Below are 18,210 nucleotides of genomic sequence, written 5' to 3'. Positions count from 1 at the left end.
TTTTGTGTACCCCTCGTATATTATTTGTATTGCTTTGGTATCTGGGATCCTAGATACAGACCAAGATACTATCCTGTTATCTTTTTGTGTGTGTCATAAACAGAGCATCATGCACCAAAGACTTGTTATAAAACAAAAGAGAACACTCAAGAGCAAGCAGATACGTGTCTATAAAGAAATCACGGAGGAGAAACATAGATCAGTATGTTAAATAGCAGTTGCAGCATGCCAGTGGCCCAGTTACTGCCCAAGTGTTGTTTTGTAATAGGAAAGAAGTATCAAGGACTGCTTTACTGAGAAACAGAATGAGGTTTTATGGATGTTGGCATTTCCTTCTGAAAACAAGAGCAGTACAGGAAAATCCGTAAGGCTGGTGCGTTTTCAAAGCAGCAAGACAGTGCCAAATACTAGTTTTATTACTTTAATCCCAGAATATCCTAACATTTTGTTACAGAGTAAGAAAGTTGTGTGTTTTCACAGCACCATGCTGACTTCCATGTCTGGTTTTGACATAATAGAGCAGGGATATATGCAAAATTTTATGCATATTGACATATGAACATGAGAATTCGTGGAGAGATCTGAATCTAAGTTTATGATACGCATAGGGAGAAAGGAGATCTGGCTTATGGGAAAGATCAGATGATTGCTTATATAGGTTATCTAAAAATTTATTAAAATGACTGGTGTGGTGGTTTGAGAGATTTTTTTTTTCCCCTTTTTTTGTTTGTTTGTTTGTTTTTGTTTTAAACCTGCCTTATTGAAAGAATCTGGTAGGGTTTGAAGTCTGCCTTATCTGTGGTTTTGATTCTGCTATCTAGGAAGCACACATGATGTGTGACACTGTGACAGGCCTGTGCTGTGGATAGGAAGATGGTTTTGTCCTTTTAGCTAAGTTTCAAAATGTATCTAGAATATTTTTAGGGAAACAGGCCAATGCAGGTAGAATTTGGAATTTTATGGGCTGTGGTTGTAAACTTCTTTTATTCTATTATGTCCTCCCCACTCTGGTCCTTTCATTTTTGGTTTTGCTTAGGTTGCTTCATGAAGGAATGTACTTACACATTTTATAGAAATTGCAGAGGGTTTTAAGTAACATACTGTGGGAAGGGTTGTTGCCAAACATTTATTTTAATGCACAAGATCTACTGTGTTTAAAACTGGGTTCCAAAATGCAGGGAGGAGGTAAAGCTGAAAGACAGTGTTTTCATGTTGGAAGTGGGGGCATGCTTAATAACAGGAGAACAACCTCAGTACCATTTGAATGACCCAATAACAAGAGAATTGTGTAAAAGTAGGAGATGTGTTTATTAGCATATAAGCTCAATCTCTTCTTGTGTTTTACTGTGTTTTAGTATTCTGGAGGCAAATTTGACCCATCAAGATTTATCATTCTGTGTTTTCTCTTGCATCTCTCTAATATGTGTAATGGGTATATTAAATCCAACTGGTATGCAATATGGCTGTTCTTCACAATTTTAACTCTTAAGGATGTTCAAGCAACATGGAGGACACAAAGACCAATCTGATTAAGGTCATAGTAAGAATCTGTGGCACATCTTTCGGTTCTGTGCTCTTGTCTTAGAAGTCATCCTCATTCTTTAACAAACCCTATTCCAGAAGCTAAACCTTCAGCTTTTTATTTTTTTTAAACTAAATTTTCACTTTTTGTTCAGGTGGTTGTATAATAATTCAAAATAAACAATTTTGGTGGCATTTCATAGGAATTGGTACTTAGCTGTGCTAGAAGAAACAAGGAAACCACACAGTTTATTTTTTTCATTATACAGATAAGGCTGTTGATGCAGGTTTCAGTATACAGCAGGAATAGATACACAGCATTAGAGATGCTTTCCATGGGGGATTAAATTCTTACCTGGTATCTAGTTTGACTAAACCAGATCAAAGGATTGTGCATCTGTAAAGTAGTTCTTCAGCTCTGTGCCTTGATAGAGGCAGAGCGTAAGACTGGCCTCTTAGGCTCTTCTCAAGTCATGGCATAGTGGTTAGAGCAACTGCATTGTACTGTGATGTCTGCACTAGACCAGATGATTTCCAGCCCCTCATACTGTATATTGAGGCAAGTCCTCGCTTTGAAGAGGTCTGGAGCTGCTTTGGTGAAGAATTGCTTGCTGCCATCTCCAACCTCACTGGTATACAGCAGTTTCCATGCTGCAGCTCAGGTTAAGATTGACAAAAAAAGGAGAGCTGCAAAGGATTCTGTTTTTTTTTTTTTTTTTTTAGTGTCTCAACTTTAAATACCAACTTGAGTAAGCCTTTAAGTATCAGATTAACATTTATCTTTTTCTGATGTTTGTCCTAACAAGATTTTAGTACTGTGCTTGTGCAGTCGAAAATGTACTGATGGTATTTCATCCTTTTAGAAAGTACTGTTTAGTAATAAGGAATAAAAGCAGAAAGCACTTGAATGGGGTTTTTCCTGTGTTTTCAGATGGTGGTAAAAACCTTCATGGATATGGACCAGGACTCGGAGGATGAAAAGCAGCAGTATCTCCCGTTAGCCTTGCACCTTGCATCTGAATTCTTCCTCAGGAATCCCAATAAAGATGTGCGCCTCCTTGTAGCATGTTGCTTGGCTGATATCTTTCGTATCTATGCTCCTGAAGCTCCGTATACTTCCCATGACAAACTTAAGGTAAAAATGCTTTAAAAAATAAAGGCTTTCTTCCTACCTCATTCTCCTTCTGTGGAAACCACCCCCCCACACCACCACCCCCAAATAAATTCCCAAACTGCTACCCCTGACTTTTATTTATTGCACTTATATTCACATTTGGTTTTATTAAAGAGATTTTGCTTTAGTCCTGTGAATCAGTGTAGTACTTCGAGGGCCACAGATGTGTAAAGTAATGCTAGGTAACTGGTATCTGAGTTGGTGATAGCTTTCTGTTAGTGCCTGAAAAAGACAATTTAATGTTCCCATGTCATGAGTTTGTAAATATGGGTAGATGTCATTACTGCAGGGTTGTATTTTTATTCTGTACTGAATCAAGCTTCTAAACACTTTATTGTTTTTTGACAGGACATTTTCTTGTTTATTACAAGACAATTAAAAGGCTTGGAGGACACGAAGAGCCCTCAGTTTAACAGATACTTTTACTTGTTAGAGGTAACACAACAATTACAATTTTCAGTAGATGATAGTTGGTCTGTAAGCCTAGGAAAAGTAATCAGTCTTTCTATAGATGTGCCAGTATGCTTGGGAAATTTCTTTTATTCTGTAAATTGTACCAGGCTCATTAAAGTTTGGTGAATCACTTTTTCTAGGACTTATGTTTCTGTTTGTGTTTAATAAGTTTATGCAGCCTATAGTTGAGAACATTAAACCAATTGTTTTTTGTTAACATTTAGCTTTATTTTACAATTCTATACATTGGTTTTTGTATAATGCATCCTTGAAGTTATATTACCTCATCAAAAGAGAGTTAGTGATTAAAATGGTGATTAAAATGCAAATCTGCTTATATTATTGATGAGAGAAGGAATATAAGATTTTGGTTTAAAAACACTAGAAAAATTACTCTTGACAAGAAGTGTGGGGGTTTTATCAGTGTGCACTTGGAGACAGTGTCTTGTTTGTAAACCTTTTATTGATGTTTAAAAGTATTGTTTCATAGCATGAAGAAAAAAGTTGAGAAATATGGATTTCTTACAGTAACAATTTCTGTCAATCAGCTTTTTTACATAATAAATAGGATTATTCTGTATTTATTTTTTTCTGGATGTATATTGCAAAGCCCTTTTGTGTTAAGAGCGCTTTATATGCAAAGCAAATATCTCATCTTTCCCCAGAAGGTTTACAATCTATTGTATAATGTTTTTCCTTAAATAGAAAAAAATGTAACTAACATGATTATATATTTATGTGACTTAATGTGAAGTTTTAATGTCATTAATATCCTATTTTTGTTTTAGAATTTAGCGTGGGTTAAATCTTACAACATCTGCTTTGAGTTAGAAGATTGCAATGAAATTTTTATTCAGCTTTTTAGGACTCTTTTTTCAGTTATAAAGTAAGTGGAATTGCTTCAGTTATAATAACCTGTCAAACTAGCATTATTTTGGGGGGTAGACTGAATCCTTGCATAGCCTACAAATAAATATGACTGAATAGAGCAAGTCCTCGTTCCTTCAAGCAAGGAGATACAGGGAAAGCAAATGGGTGTGAATTATGGACAATATGGAGGAGTCTGTGTTTAAAAGTAGGCATGTTTTAAAATTTCCGGCCTGTGTTTTTGCAGTATACTTTATTCTGACTAATTTATCTACATTTATATTTCCATGTTTGTTATTTCCTTCTTTTGTTTTGTTTCTCTTAAAGCAAAGCTGGGGTGTTACAGGTTTTCGATGCTTTCTGTAAGAGAGGAAAGGCACATAAAATAGTTTCAAGATGTGGAGAGTGTAAGGGAGGGCAAGATGGACATCATTAGGCGTTGTTTCTTAACAGTGCTGTTAGTATTTGTTAGGGTCTGAAAATTCAGTATTGATAATATTCTTTATCATCTCAGTAATAGCCACAACCAGAAGGTACAAATGCATATGCTGGATTTGATGAGTTCTATCATCATGGAAGGCGATGGAGTAACTCAGGAGCTGCTGGACTCGATTTTGATAAACCTCATTCCTGCACACAAGGTCTGAAAAGTAAAATATTGTAGTAGTATACTATTATAACAGTAATTTTTATTGCCTTTTGCTTCTTGTGTATCGCTGCACACACTTTGGCCATCACAGCTGGTGTTTCATTGTTTAGTTTTTTTCAAAGCCTTGGGGAAATAGTGGATGAACATTTCCTTTGTTCATTAGCTGTGGCTAGATTATTGAGTATCGAGATTCTGCCTACTTGGCACCTCAGGAACTCTGTACTGAAACAGTAATGAAGTATTTTCAAGCAAATGTAATATATAATAGGAAAATGTATCTTAAGGCTTCTTGGTTGTTTTGATTTTTAGGTTTTTTGGTTGGTTTTGTTGGTTTTGCTTTAAATTGAAAAGATGTGAAGTATTAATTTTTTATTAAAAAAGAAAAAATAGGAAAAAGATAATTCCCTAAGACCTCTGTGGTGACTTGCTGCTTGCCTCAGCTTGCCAGTCAGACTCCCTTCCACCTCCCCCATTTGTTTGTTGTTGTTGTTGTTGTTTGTTTGGGGTTTTTTTTATTTTCCCCAGTAGCTTCCCCCTTAAACTTTTCTCTTAGTAAAACCTAATTATCACCTGAAGTACAGTACTTTTTAAGTTAGTTGGTTGCTTTTAGTGTTCCATTCTTTATGAGCTCCATAATCATTCTGCCTTTTGTGAAGTTCAGCATGTCTTTAACTCACTTATAGGTGAACCCCTCTCTTCCTAGAGGAGTCTTATTTGAGCTTCTCCCAGCAGATTGCTGCTGTCATGCAGGTGTTGTCTTAGCCCATCTACACAGCTACTTGGACAGGTTTTTCAGAGATGCCTCCTGTACAGTCAGCTCCGTGAACTGTCCCTGATTTCATTGTGTGAAACAGCTTACATGTTCACTGTGTCTGCAGTTGAGCTTTTGAAGTACCTTTACTGTAATGGGTAAATAAAGTTGAAAGGAGAGTGAACACAACTCCCTTAGCGGTCAAAACAGGGGAAGTGAAGTGCAGGCTGGGGTTGCCCTGCATTGTCCAAGGAAATTCCCTTGCTGTAACTCTTGTGGCTCTTACTGAATCTTGTATGAAGAATAGTAAGTTTCAGTTATGAGCTACAGTAAATGAACTGTATTCTGATTACCAGGTATGTGTTTGTTCATTTATTAATTTAAAATAATGACAAAATTAAGGCAGCTCCATCTGTGACTACATAATTAAAGTAAAATTAGCATATAAAATCAGGGATAATTCCTTTGGTTACCTAAAGAGGGAGAATTCCTGGAAACATGTATCACAGGAGTGACTAAGCCATGGTCATTGTGATTTACTTGCAAAATCTCAGCAATGGATGTATAAAGATACTTATTGCATTCATTTTGTTGTGACCATGAGGTAGGAATATCATTCTCTCAGCTCATTTTTACTGACAGCAACAAGGTGATGCCTTATTAAAACTGCTAACAGGAAGGGAGGCATCTTATTCGTAACAGTAGAAAAAGAGTCCTTTTGAAAATGCACTGTCTTTGTAATTTGCTTATAATCCACTATAGACAGTAGAGATCAGGAGTGGAAATATAGGAATGGGGATGTGTGTGCCACGTGCCAGGCATTGCTCCGAGGATGCAAAGACATGGTAAACTTTTTACAACTGAACAGTGTATTGTGAGTACTTGGTATAGGCAAAGTAAAAGTGAGTATAATCCTTTAGCATTGACATTGTTAGCTTAATCATAGAATTTTGCCTAATTAAGGAAATTTTGAAAAAAGGCTCTGAGAAAGAAGGAGGAAAACTTGGTTTAAGTGTTGGGTTGTACTGCATGTTTAGTATTTCTTGGAAGACTGGGGGGCAGTCCTTACTGACTCTTAGCCATCAGGACTGAGCAAATAATACCCTGTAGTCAGTGGTCAGTATCATACTTTGGTGAGTGTTTTGGTCTATTCTGACTTGTTTGTTTCCTGTAACAAAAGAACTTAAAATACTGCTTTGCCATGGTAGTTAAAAAAAAAAAAAACAACAAACAACCCAAACAACCAGAAAGTTCTTTTGTTTGCACTGCCAAACAGTTTGACTGCAGTAATTATGTTCTCCTTTCATGCACAGATCACCTAGGAAATTCTGTGTTTATATTGTTTGTCTGTAGGTATGTAAATCAGAAGCACCATAGCTTGGAAAGCAGTTTGTTTGCTTGTAGAGAACATATAATAAATGTACTTTTATGTCTGTGCAAAGCAATTGAATGCTAGTCATTCTTTGGTATGACATAATAAAATTATCAGTGTGGTTTAATGGAAGTTCATCTTTGTAAAGGAGCTGAAATAATGTGGTTTGGATATAATGTATTCTGCTTTTTTGGTGGTTTTGTTTTTTAAAAAACTTGCATTCTGTAAGGCAGTAATGCAGTAAAAAGAAATACACCAGTATGTAGACATGAAGTAAATTCTACCTCAGCCTGTAAATTATATTCATTTGTACCTCCATTATCAGTAAAGTGGTTTTACTGCACATTGTTCTCTCTGTATGTGCTAATGTGGCTCTCCTCCAGTAAATCCAGGTTTTCAATAGCAGAATGATACGTCACATTTTGCTCAGACCACCTATGGCATGAAACTGTAGTTCTTTTTATGAACTTTAAAACCAGTGCTATTTAGTGAATATTTTTCTTGCCACTCTTATGATCAAGGCTATTCCTTAAAAACGTGTATTTTATGTAATGAAAATCAGTATTTTCTTCATCCTCTGTAGCATGGCCAATCCAGACCTTTAAGGATTTGTTTTGTTTTATTCTCCAAACAGATTAATTGTTTGTATATTACTTATTAGTAGATACATATATTATTTTTATTTTATATATATATATATATATTAAGAAAACAAAACAACTTCATTGCAAGAAAACTTTGACGCTTTATCGAAGATCCAGATAAAATGTATGAGGTTGGCAGTGCTTTAGTTTAATACAGACATATCTGCCAACAAGATTTTAATCATGGTCTGGTATGGAGAGAAACTTTTAGTTTGAATTTGAGAAGAGCTTGAACATATCTGTCTGTCTGCTGTAATGAGACCATCAGCTTAGTGCTGTGGTGACTGAGAAGGTATTTGTTGGAGCCTTTGGACATTTATTTTTCATTGCTATCAGTTGATAACTGTCTTTGGGTTTGTCATCTCATTAGCTAAAAGAACATGAGGGAGTCATTCTTAGTGTAGACTTGCCAAATACTGTCTTTCCAAGAATCAGTCATGCTTAGGCTTTACCTGTATTTTGTCTGCAGTCATTTATAATTTTCAGGGCAATTGCCTAATCCACCTTTCTCCTCTGCCCTTCCCCCTTCTCCTCCAAGCTGCATTAATCCCTAGATGAGATAGATACTGCATATTGGATTTTGTGCAGATTTGGACAGTCACATTTTTCAGATATGCAGTTACATTCCTTATCTTGCTCAAGAGTAATAAAAACAATGTTCGGATTTGTTATGTTGTAATCAAATGTTTATTTGGAAAGTTTGCAGCTAACTGCCCAAGTTTAGATGCTTTCTTTGGGCTATCAGACCATGCAGTACAGTCTATGGGGAAGTCAGTGCACAGTTACCCTGTGGACAATGCCGAGTTTTGCTGCAGTTGTACCTTTTATGAGTATGTGAAGGGGAAAAAAATCTCACATTTAAATAGTAAGTTAGACTTAGTTCATTTTTCACTTAATTACTGAAGTGTGTGTGGTAATGTTCCTTCACAATTTTTAACGTGATGGCATGTGGAAACTTTTTACAGATATGAATGCAATGCTAAATGTAACAACTGAAGTGATGAAAGTCTTAAAATTGTGTGCAGAAGTGATGGTTTTGGGTTAGATTTAAGTGCGTGGAAAAAACCATTCTAAGATTATTTTTCTTTTAAGTCTATAGTTGTGGAATTAACATTACTGAACTTTGACAGCTTTGAAAACAAATAGATTGGTGGTATAACATACCTTCTGAAGGTCATGGTCTTTCAAGGTTGGGAAGGTAGAGTCACCTGAAATAGTTTGTCTCTAAAATTTTATTGTTATATTTTCTTTATTTCAGAACCTTAATAAACAAGCATTTGATCTTGCAAAAGTCCTGTTGAAAAGGACAGTCCAGACCATTGAACCGTGTATTGCCAATGTATGTAAATTAATTAATTAATGTTATCTACAATTAACAACTGTCCTTGTTACTTTCTTTATTGGAGATTTATTTGTTTGTTTAAAAATGGCTGTTTATAAAAGATACATTTTGCAATACAGCTACAGGAGTACCATTTCCAAATATGATATTATTGCCTTGGGTGTTAAAGAAGTATGTGAGGTGTTTCAAATAAGTAAAGCACACATCAATTTTTACTCATCTCAGTCTATGTAAATTAAAGCCTACGTCTAGGCTGTGAAAGTATGAACATCAAAAAAAACCTGTTGGAACAAAAAGGAATTGTTAGTTAGTACTTCATATATCCAGTAACCAGACAGCCTCATTTCGTACCCAGCCGTTGGATGAAACGTTTCAAACTACCAGCACTTCACTAGGATTTTGGGTTTTTCTTTTTTCCCTCCATTGGCATGAACAGTAAAAGAATTGAGGGGTTTCTTACAAATCTTCCTTCTACTGTAATGCCTTTTGTTGAATGTCAGTGTTGTATGTTCTACCTATTAAAGCAGCAGCTACTGTCTTGTGGGGACATAGTCTGGTGCATTCTGTTGCATTCCTTGAGTGCTGAAGCCAGTAGATTTCTTGAAAGAGTAGTTTAAAAAGGGAATTAGGCAAATTACTAAAAGATTAATCAGTAAGTATTTAAAAGTTCGAGAAGTCTCACTAACAAGTAACGCTTTCAAATTCCCCTGTTTCTTTAAGCTTTTGTAATTAGTCATAGCTGGGAGGAGGATGGTGCTTAAAGTGACCTTTGGGTTGATTTAATATTATTCTTCTTACGTTCTTATTCAAGTGTATAATAGCTTCATAGCATTTGCACTACTCAAATAATATTAAATCTCAGTATGTAGTAGGAACTATCCAAGCATATTAAAATCTAACAAACCCAAAATAAATTTTTCATATTTTAGTCTACCTTGTGTTTTTTTCTGTTAAATCACTGACAGCATTGATACATAATTGTCAGTATCGCAAGACATACCATAAAGTCATCTGACATTCTTTAAAATTGATTAAAAATAGAGAAGCTTTTTAAATTAACAGTTCTTTCATTTGCTGGTAATTTTGCTGGGGAGATAATTACTGGTATTTTGAATTATCAAATTACCATGGATTAATCCTGATGGAAGTAACAGAACTGAACTATGAAGGATGCTTGTAGTTTGCTTGAGCTAAAACTGCAGGGGTTAAATGCTTTGATGTGAGGAAAAAATGTGCATTGAGTACTTTCCATTAGAATGTACGTATGAAGAATGAAAGTATGATATTACATTAAAGTATTTTTTTAAGTAGTGTTTGAATTAGTGAAGGAAAATATGCTAAATAATATTGTTTGAATTCTAGTTTTTTAACCAGGTTCTGGTACTCGGAAAGTCTTCAGTAAGTGACTTATCAGAACATGTGTTTGACTTGATACAAGAGCTTTTTGCCATAGATCCTCACTTACTGCTGTCTGTCATGCCACAGCTTGAATTCAAGCTGAAGGTAGGTTACAGTAGAGCTTTCAACAAGTGATAAAATTTGTGTGAATATTATAGAGTGCAGATTTAGTAAGTGTCCTACTGGAGGGATAAAATTTTATATTTATCACTTAATGTTATGTTTATCTTTAAAATAAAAGGAAGGACATTAGAAAGTTGTATTCATTTGTGTGCTTTGCTATTATGCACACAAAGTAGATGATCATTATAATGACAAATTCATATGGCTTAATTCAGAAGTTATATGTACTTAATCTTTGGGTTTCACCTGAAATGTGTAAAGTAATAAGGCTTTGGCTGGCTTATCTCATGAAATGCAAGTGTGTCATCTTCAGTTTTGATTTTCAGATTTTTCTTTTGTGAAATTAATATTTAATAGTAGAGGAAGTATTTCCAAATATTTGCAAATTTCCAAATGCATGATCAGCTAATAAGGCTTCTTTTGAATCCTTGAAAAGTGAATTTATCCTGAGTTGGGGTTTTGTCTTCTGTACGATTGTACATGGACAAGAGAAATAGCTGAGTGTGCATGTACATACAGGGTATGGTGGCAATAAACAACAAAGAAATACGTATTTAGTGAAATGACATATATTTTATTATGCACATCTCTTTATAACATCTTAATTGGTGTCTTTTCCACATGCATAAAATAGTCTGAAAGTATGTTTTAAAAGTAAGATCAGTCATTGTTGAAATTAAGGATGTATACTGTTCAAACTGGTATGTGGGGTTTTATTTTGTAAAGAGAACAAATTTGAAAGCACACCCATGTATTTAATGGCTGTAATATGTTAATTTAATAGGTGTTTGTGTATTTTTATTCATATTCATCTAATAATCTAATTAGGGAGACTATGAATTATTGGAAATCATTTTAAACTCGCTTTTTAGTCTAATTTACAAAAGCAGAAGGAAAAGGAAGCCAGAAATTATCACTAAGATATTACAGGTAATGATTTACAGTTTTATTTTCATGTTTTGACTTTTAGAGCAATGATGGAGAAGAACGCTTGGCTGTTGTTCGACTTCTGGCTAAACTCTTTGGCTCCAAAGATTCTGATCTGGCCACACAAAACCGTCCTCTTTGGCAGTGCTTTCTTGGGCGGTAAGAGAAACTGAGATAGAATTCTGAATTTTAGTTTTTTTGTTTGTTTTGGTTGGGTTTTTTTCCTGAATTTTGTGATAGTATTGCATTTTTGCTGTGTTCTTAAAGGATGTAGTTATTTATATTTGAACAAGTTCTTTTGTTAAATCTTTGAAGCAGAGACTTGCCTATAGTTGTATTTTAGAATGAAGAAGCCTGAAGGACTGCAGCTATATTGCTATCAGCTATGGGAGTATAGGTTAGATGTATAGCACATTACATACATAATGGCAATTACATAATAGCTATACCAGCATTGTCTGAAATTTCGTGCTATTCCGACTATGTCTGCAACTATATCTGGTTTATTTGGCGTTTAACATAATTGAGTGAAGAGAAGTTTCCTTTTAAGCAAATACAGGAATTTATTGTTTTTAAAAAGTGAATGTTTTCAAATGGTACATGTTATGGCAATTTATATTTTTATAATTTCATTTGTGTATATAAGCATATACACACATACATGATTAACAGTGTATAGAGAAGAGTTCAAAAGTCAATGAACAAAAAAAAAACATTTCCTCCATTTGTAGCATATCCATCCCTTAATTTTAGTCCTGGCATAATTTCACAAGAAATAACATAAAAATTTGTATGAGGTACATTATGGAGGTAAATACAAAACTTTTCTATTGTATTATTTAGCCATATAAAAGTATTCTAATAGTTAGTATAACATGCTATCAACACATGTCACTTACATAGAGAATTATCTTGATTTGCAAGGCTAATTAAAAGTTAACATTCATCGTCTTCTGTCCCTCTAGGTTCAATGATATCCATGTCCCCGTGAGATTAGAGAGTGTGAAATTCGCCAGTCATTGTTTAATGAACCATCCAGACTTAGCAAAAGACCTCACTGGTGAGATGCTTATACAGGGGTTTAGAATAATTTAAGAAATGAGCAAGGAAGAATGTAATTATCTCTACACAGCTGTAGAGTTCTAAAATGTATCAAGTCCAATGCTTGATGCTGGATGGAAGAGCTGACTACTGAGTGATTGCTTTCTAATGAAGGCAAATGCTAGCTAATAGAAAAAGGAGTGTGACATTGTGTGAACTTTTTTGTGAGTCTTTAAGAAGCTACCCATTGCAGGATGAGTTTTGAAGTATTTTCAGATTCTAATGAAACTTTTAGCAAGCCAGAGCAAATATTGGTGCAACAACTTGCTTTACTGTTAAAAAAATTCAGTGTGTTCCCCAGTACTCTCTTCCAGAGAGTTTAGAAAATGCCATTGTGCTGATCTAAACTATGAAGTTTCTTCATTCATTTCAGCATCATTTTTTCACTATAAGCAGAATTTCAGGCTTAACTGAAAATACTGTTCTTCTGATGCAAGCTAACCTACAGCAATTATCAGTATTTTTCAGTTATTTGCCGCCTTGGCTCTTTGGGAGTAAGAGTGTCTGCTGTTCTTACTCTCACTCTCCCACCTTTTTTTATTTTTTATATATTCTAATCAGCTTTATTTCACTTGCTGCAAATGAGGTTATTGTAAAAGCTGTGCACTTTATATTATTCTGATACACTTATATAATTGCTTTATATTTAACATAGTGCTGGAGCAGATGTTTTCTGTAGGCAGTTATGTGTCTAATACATTATATGGTTGTGACTGTCATTTAATTGTTTTAACATGATTAATAAATTGGAATGCATCATATCTACATAAAAAGCCAAGTTTTTCATTGTTTCTGATTGCAACAGAATATTTGAAGGTTAGATCACATGACCCAGAAGAAGCCATTCGGCATGATGTTATTGTTACAATTATTACTGCAGGCAAGAGAGATCTTTCTTTAGTCAATGACCAGCTGCTTGGCTTTGTAAGGGAAAGAACGCTAGACAAACGGGTAAGTGTTAATATTTCATTTTCAGGAATATCTGCTTCTAATATAATTTGGTAAAAGTAAAACAAAAGCCACCATAGAAATGGAGTTGGCTATTAACCTGAATGCTGTGGGGGAAAACCAGTTCTCTCAGTAAACTTTATGCACACTGTTCAGTTAATTTTCTAATAATTTTTCATTTGTTAAGTGTCACAGGTTCCCTTCTGACTCCATCAATAGGCCCCTTTGTTCCCATCATTGTGAAAACCAGTCATTTATTTCCACCCATTGTCATTGTACCCTGTGTTTTAGTTAATAATTAATTCACAACAGCATTTTTATTTTAAGATTCTCTGGTGTGAGACTTTGGTGGAAGGGTTTTGAGATTCTAATGCATTTTACTGATATACTTGTGGTTCTGCTAAAATTAAATTTTTCTTGGGCAAAACTTCCCATTTTGTAGTGTAATGAGTCATTCCCGTAACTTAATTTTTCAGCGGTGTCTGCTCTTTCTTGTTGTTACTGTTTTGTTTCAACCTCTTTGCCCATTCGAAATCATATGCTCTGGTGAGTGGCGCTCTGTTCCTCTTGGGACCCTTTGGTTTCTTTCATATTTGCTGTATCCAGTTTGTTTATTGATAGATTGCAATAGCAGGATAAGTTACTATTTGGTGTATCATTTCTAAATGCCTGTAGAAGTCATGGATGGGATACTACCTGGTTTCACTGCTCATTTTATGAATTTGTTTTAAAATGTCTTCTGATGACACCGTAAGAAAGCTCTTCAGACCTCCTGGAATAGATCTTGTTTGTATTGCAGCCCTCTGGAAGGCTTCCTGCTTCTGGAGGCTTTGGTGAAGATGTTTAACTAATATGCTTTGAATAATTTGTTTCTGAAACTTTTGCCATGCTCTATCAAGGTTTGATCTCCAACTTGCCAGAGCTTATCCACTTTACTGCTTACACTCGTTCGGATGTGGCTCCATGCTCTTTAGAGGTTGATGTTATAAGAGCAGATTTCTCTGTGCAACATTGATTTTGGGTTGGTTTTCTTTTTTTTTCCTTTGTTCCTTTTTGATAGGGGGCATCTTTCCTAGAACTTTTGCCATTCTAGGGAGTTAATTATTTTTAAATTATTTTCTATTTTTTATGTTTGCCTTTTTAAATGAGAATGTTACTGTAATGGATTTTGCGAAGAGGATGTCTGTCTTTGCACAGAATGAAATTGTGATTTTGAGTATGTTTGTTATTATAAAGCAATTGTACCTGCAGCTTGACCTTGCATGTTTCTCATGAGCGATTAAGACCACTTTACTTCCTTCTTTTTAAGTCGTTAAACAGACATGTCCAAAACATCATTTGTGAGATATAAAACTTTTAATCTGACCACCACTTCCCACTGGGTCTCTCACATAGGATGGGAAGATTGTTGCTGTGTCTTCCACATGGTGTTTCTGTTCTACTTTAGCATGTTACCATCAGTAAGAGGCAGGCAGTTGTACCACTGTAATACTTATTTCTGTGGAGCTAAGGATTTTTGGTTCATGTAGCCTTAAACCCAGTATGATACTACTTAATGTTCCTAGCATGTCTGATGTAGTGATTTGACACCAGGCATAGGTTTGACAATACATTAAATTTCAAGGTTAGGTGCCTTTTCAGGCACTCACCAATGAAAAATAATTTCACCTTTAGTTGATATTTCTCTTAGAAAAATCTCTGGAGAGAGCTTTAATGAGAATACATCCTGAGGAGAAATGAAAACTTAAGGGCCGACTAGGAATTAATACAACAAATATTAGCATTTGAAGTAGACTGTAACAATATGGCATGTCTTTATGCATATCATTAATGTTACAAAGCATGTATGGAGGCCTTGTGAACTTTCAGAGGGTTTTTTTTTTTTCTTTAGGATTTTTCTGGAGTTTGGGAGGGCGGTATTGATTTGTCCATATAACTATATTTTCTATATAGGATTTTTGGAGTTCCAGGCAGAATGTATTACACCTATTTTAATTATTCTTTTGATTTTAAGAGCTCAATTACATTATGTATTTACCCCTTGTAGCCAGGTTTCTGCTGGGCAAATCTACTGCAAATTCCTAAGTGATCATTCATCAATTTGACTTCATCTAATTATTTTCAGGCCTGCAATCATTTATCAAATGAGTATAGGTATTACTATAAAAAGAACATTTGTCCAATAAGCTGAAGTAAAATGATGATTGCTTAAACATGCTAATCTGTTATTTCAGTTCTGTCCTTTTTCTTTATAAAATAATGTGAAAATTTAAATTTAAATAATGCTGTTACACCATTTATTTAATGTATTTTTTTCTCCTGACCATATTCTAATTGGCACAGCATTAGTAAAGATAAACTAATAACTTTTTTAGAGTAAAAGTTTTTGGGTAAAAGACAGTGCTTTGTTTTTTAGAAAACATCCTTACTAATTTGAGCTGTATGGGCATTTGCCCAATGATTACAGCTATTAAAAAAATAACAGCAAGCCCCCCCAAAACACACAACCACCTTAACCTCTGTAGTTTTCAAATCAATTTCTACTGGTCCTCCAGTTGGAACAGTAACTCTGGGAACAGATGCTTTCCAAAAACTGGAATCCAGTGTTTGGTAAGAATGGTGAGGAATTTTTCCATTGGAGCATTGTCTCTAGGGTCTTTGCAGTGATTTCACTTTTCAGAACAGTTAGTTTTAGGAGACATTTAAAAATTTTATTTTATTTTTTTTAATAAGCTTCTAAAATTTTTAAGGTACTTTTTTCTTTATGCTGGAGTAACTTTAAGAACCTGAAAGAGAAGAGTTTTGACAGTTGACTTCTGTTTCCATTTCTCTCAGCAGCCTTTGTGGCGTAGGGACTTAGTCCCTTTGTGAGAACAGGCTTTTTACCTTGTCAGTGTGAAGTCAGAAGCTATAGAGTGAGACGCCATAAGAACAGACTCCCATCTTCTATTTCTCTGTGCACACTTTTTTCTGCATGTGTTAGTTTTGATGACTGCTCCTCTGTGAGTGTTAAAAACCATTGTGGCTTTTTCCAGGTGAAGGAGAAAGATTTTTAGATGTTAATATTCTTAACTCTATGTAAGGAACAGGTTAGCTATTCCAGGAGGTATAGGATTGTCTTGAAATTAAGTAACAAGTTTATTTATTTTTTTTTTAACTCAGCCCAGCAGTCTTCAGTGAGGGAATTTAATTACGCTGGTTCACCAAGCTAAGACTGTCAAAATTAGTTTGTTAATTAAATCAGGGCAGTACTTCCCTTACCTGAGTCTGTTCATCATGTTTTAGGCTGATCATCATGTTCCCCTTTATTTTCAGTTGCCTTCATCTTTTACCCTACTGTATGCTATTTGAGCTTTAATTCTCAGTAGCACCTGACTCTTCCACTCCCCCTCCCCACCCCTCCAAACTGTATCTACTGTTCAGTGACTTGCTTCCATTGTGTTTCAAAGCATTCTCTGAAGTATTCTGTCCAGTGCCTTCCATCGTCTCGTCTTCTGCCTGAAACAGTCTTTCCACCTGCTCTGATTTATACTCTCTGCAGTAGTTTCAATGATGAGGAATCTATTGACACTCCAAACTTTCTTTCATTACAACCCTTTGTTAAGTACTCTGCTTTCATTTCAGGCTTAGCTTTTCTAGAATCATTCATTGTAATCCTTAATCCATTGTCTTCTGGTAACAGTTTTGCCATCCTTCGTGTCTTGCATAGGAAATCTGATTGCATTGTAAGGGTGTATCTGAACACATTAAAATATTAATACTTTTCTGAGAATGTTTCGTCTTTCAGACTTTTATTTTCTTTAAAATGTGCTTTAGATCACAGTGGGTGAGAAGCTGAACAATTACATCTATTTATATCTAAATGTCATTGCCTGTTACTTGTGGTTTTAATATTTAAGAAATCTGTAGCAAAACACAATTCTGTTTTTCCATCTTCTTGATATAACCTACTCCAACAGCTAGTGGTGTGTAAGACTGTTGTGCTAACATAGCATACTATCTTCAAGATTTTTCTTTTCTTTGCCCTTTAAGAAAAGGAAGTCAGTCAGTACAACTGTTAAGAAATTAAACCTGCAGTATCACTTAGTGTTATTAAAACAGTAAGTGTAAAAAAAATTAGTAAAAAATGATGCACTGTGTGAGTAGTAGTATCTACATTTATGCTTGACAGGGTGAAAGGATTTGAGTGTTGGTAGTCATTGGAGGTCAAGACCAAAACTGATATCTGGTGTGTTCTGGAAGAAATTCTCTTCAGTTTGAATTTCATGCATTTCTTTTTAATGGTGAGGGAAACAAGTTTCTGCTTGGGGTTGTCTCTATAAATAATTCAGTGGGAGGCGCTATTCTGGATTAATCCTCAGTCTGTTTTGGTATGATTCCTTGCAAAATCAGCATAGGAGAGTTTATGGATCTTGTCTGTTAAAGTGGTTAATAACGAGACATTTTCTGTTTACATGAGGGAATAAAGTAGTGACCACGAAAAGCAAGGATGAAAACCCAGGAATTCCAGCTGTGGAGGTTGTAGTCTGGCTTTTTCCTGGATCCCTGGAGTCTTACTGTGGTTAGTTTGAGGCTTCAGCAAAAGAAGTGCCTTTCCCACTCTCCTGAAAGTGGCCTGAGTTCAAGCTCTATCAGGTTTAGCTAGGCCTAAATTCCGGATCTCCCATTTCTAGACAAGTGTGCTGTAAGATAGTGTTAAGGCTTTGTGGGGAGAAAGAGGGATGCCACCTTTGCTTGGTGCCTGTCTCTGAATAGCAAGTCTTCTAAATACTGCCTGAAGAAGGAACTTCTTCAGGCATACATGTTAAGCTGTGTTTTTTTAAATAAACTAGTTCCCAGACTATTTTTTTCTCAGCACAGAGGTTACCGGATTCCTCTGTATAGGCAATACTTATCTACATAGTACAGGAAAGAAACCCCTTGTGTAGTCTTCACAAATT

The 18,210-nt window shown here is 35.1% G+C and overlaps 1 protein-coding gene across 2 annotated transcripts in view; it reads left to right on the top strand.

Annotated features, from left to right (window-relative positions):
- The window catches only part of PDS5A (PDS5 cohesin associated factor A), a 77,776-nt gene that overhangs the window by 27,056 nt on the left and 32,510 nt on the right, over positions 1–18,210 (top strand). For both annotated transcript variants that reach the window (XM_061379668.1, XM_061379667.1), the window contains exons 3-11: positions 2,453–2,656; positions 3,044–3,130; positions 3,937–4,034; positions 4,530–4,656; positions 8,690–8,770; positions 10,136–10,276; positions 11,265–11,380; positions 12,187–12,281; positions 13,128–13,273. In XM_061379668.1, coding sequence (XP_061235652.1) covers positions 2,453–2,656; positions 3,044–3,130; positions 3,937–4,034; positions 4,530–4,656; positions 8,690–8,770; positions 10,136–10,276; positions 11,265–11,380; positions 12,187–12,281; positions 13,128–13,273 — 1,095 coding nt within the window. The remainder of the gene's footprint in view (positions 1–2,452; positions 2,657–3,043; positions 3,131–3,936; positions 4,035–4,529; positions 4,657–8,689; positions 8,771–10,135; positions 10,277–11,264; positions 11,381–12,186; positions 12,282–13,127; positions 13,274–18,210) is intronic.

The sequence above is a fragment of the Neopsephotus bourkii genome, unplaced genomic scaffold, assembly GCF_033783945.1.
Source record: "Neopsephotus bourkii isolate Nb327-2 ecotype Australia unplaced genomic scaffold, CSIRO-AGI_Nbou_v1 NB_1780, whole genome shotgun sequence".
Classification (NCBI taxonomy): Eukaryota; Metazoa; Chordata; class Aves; order Psittaciformes; family Psittacidae; genus Neopsephotus; species Neopsephotus bourkii.
The sequence above is the reverse complement of the archived record's forward strand: the minus strand, read 5'-3'. Positions and strand labels throughout refer to the sequence as shown.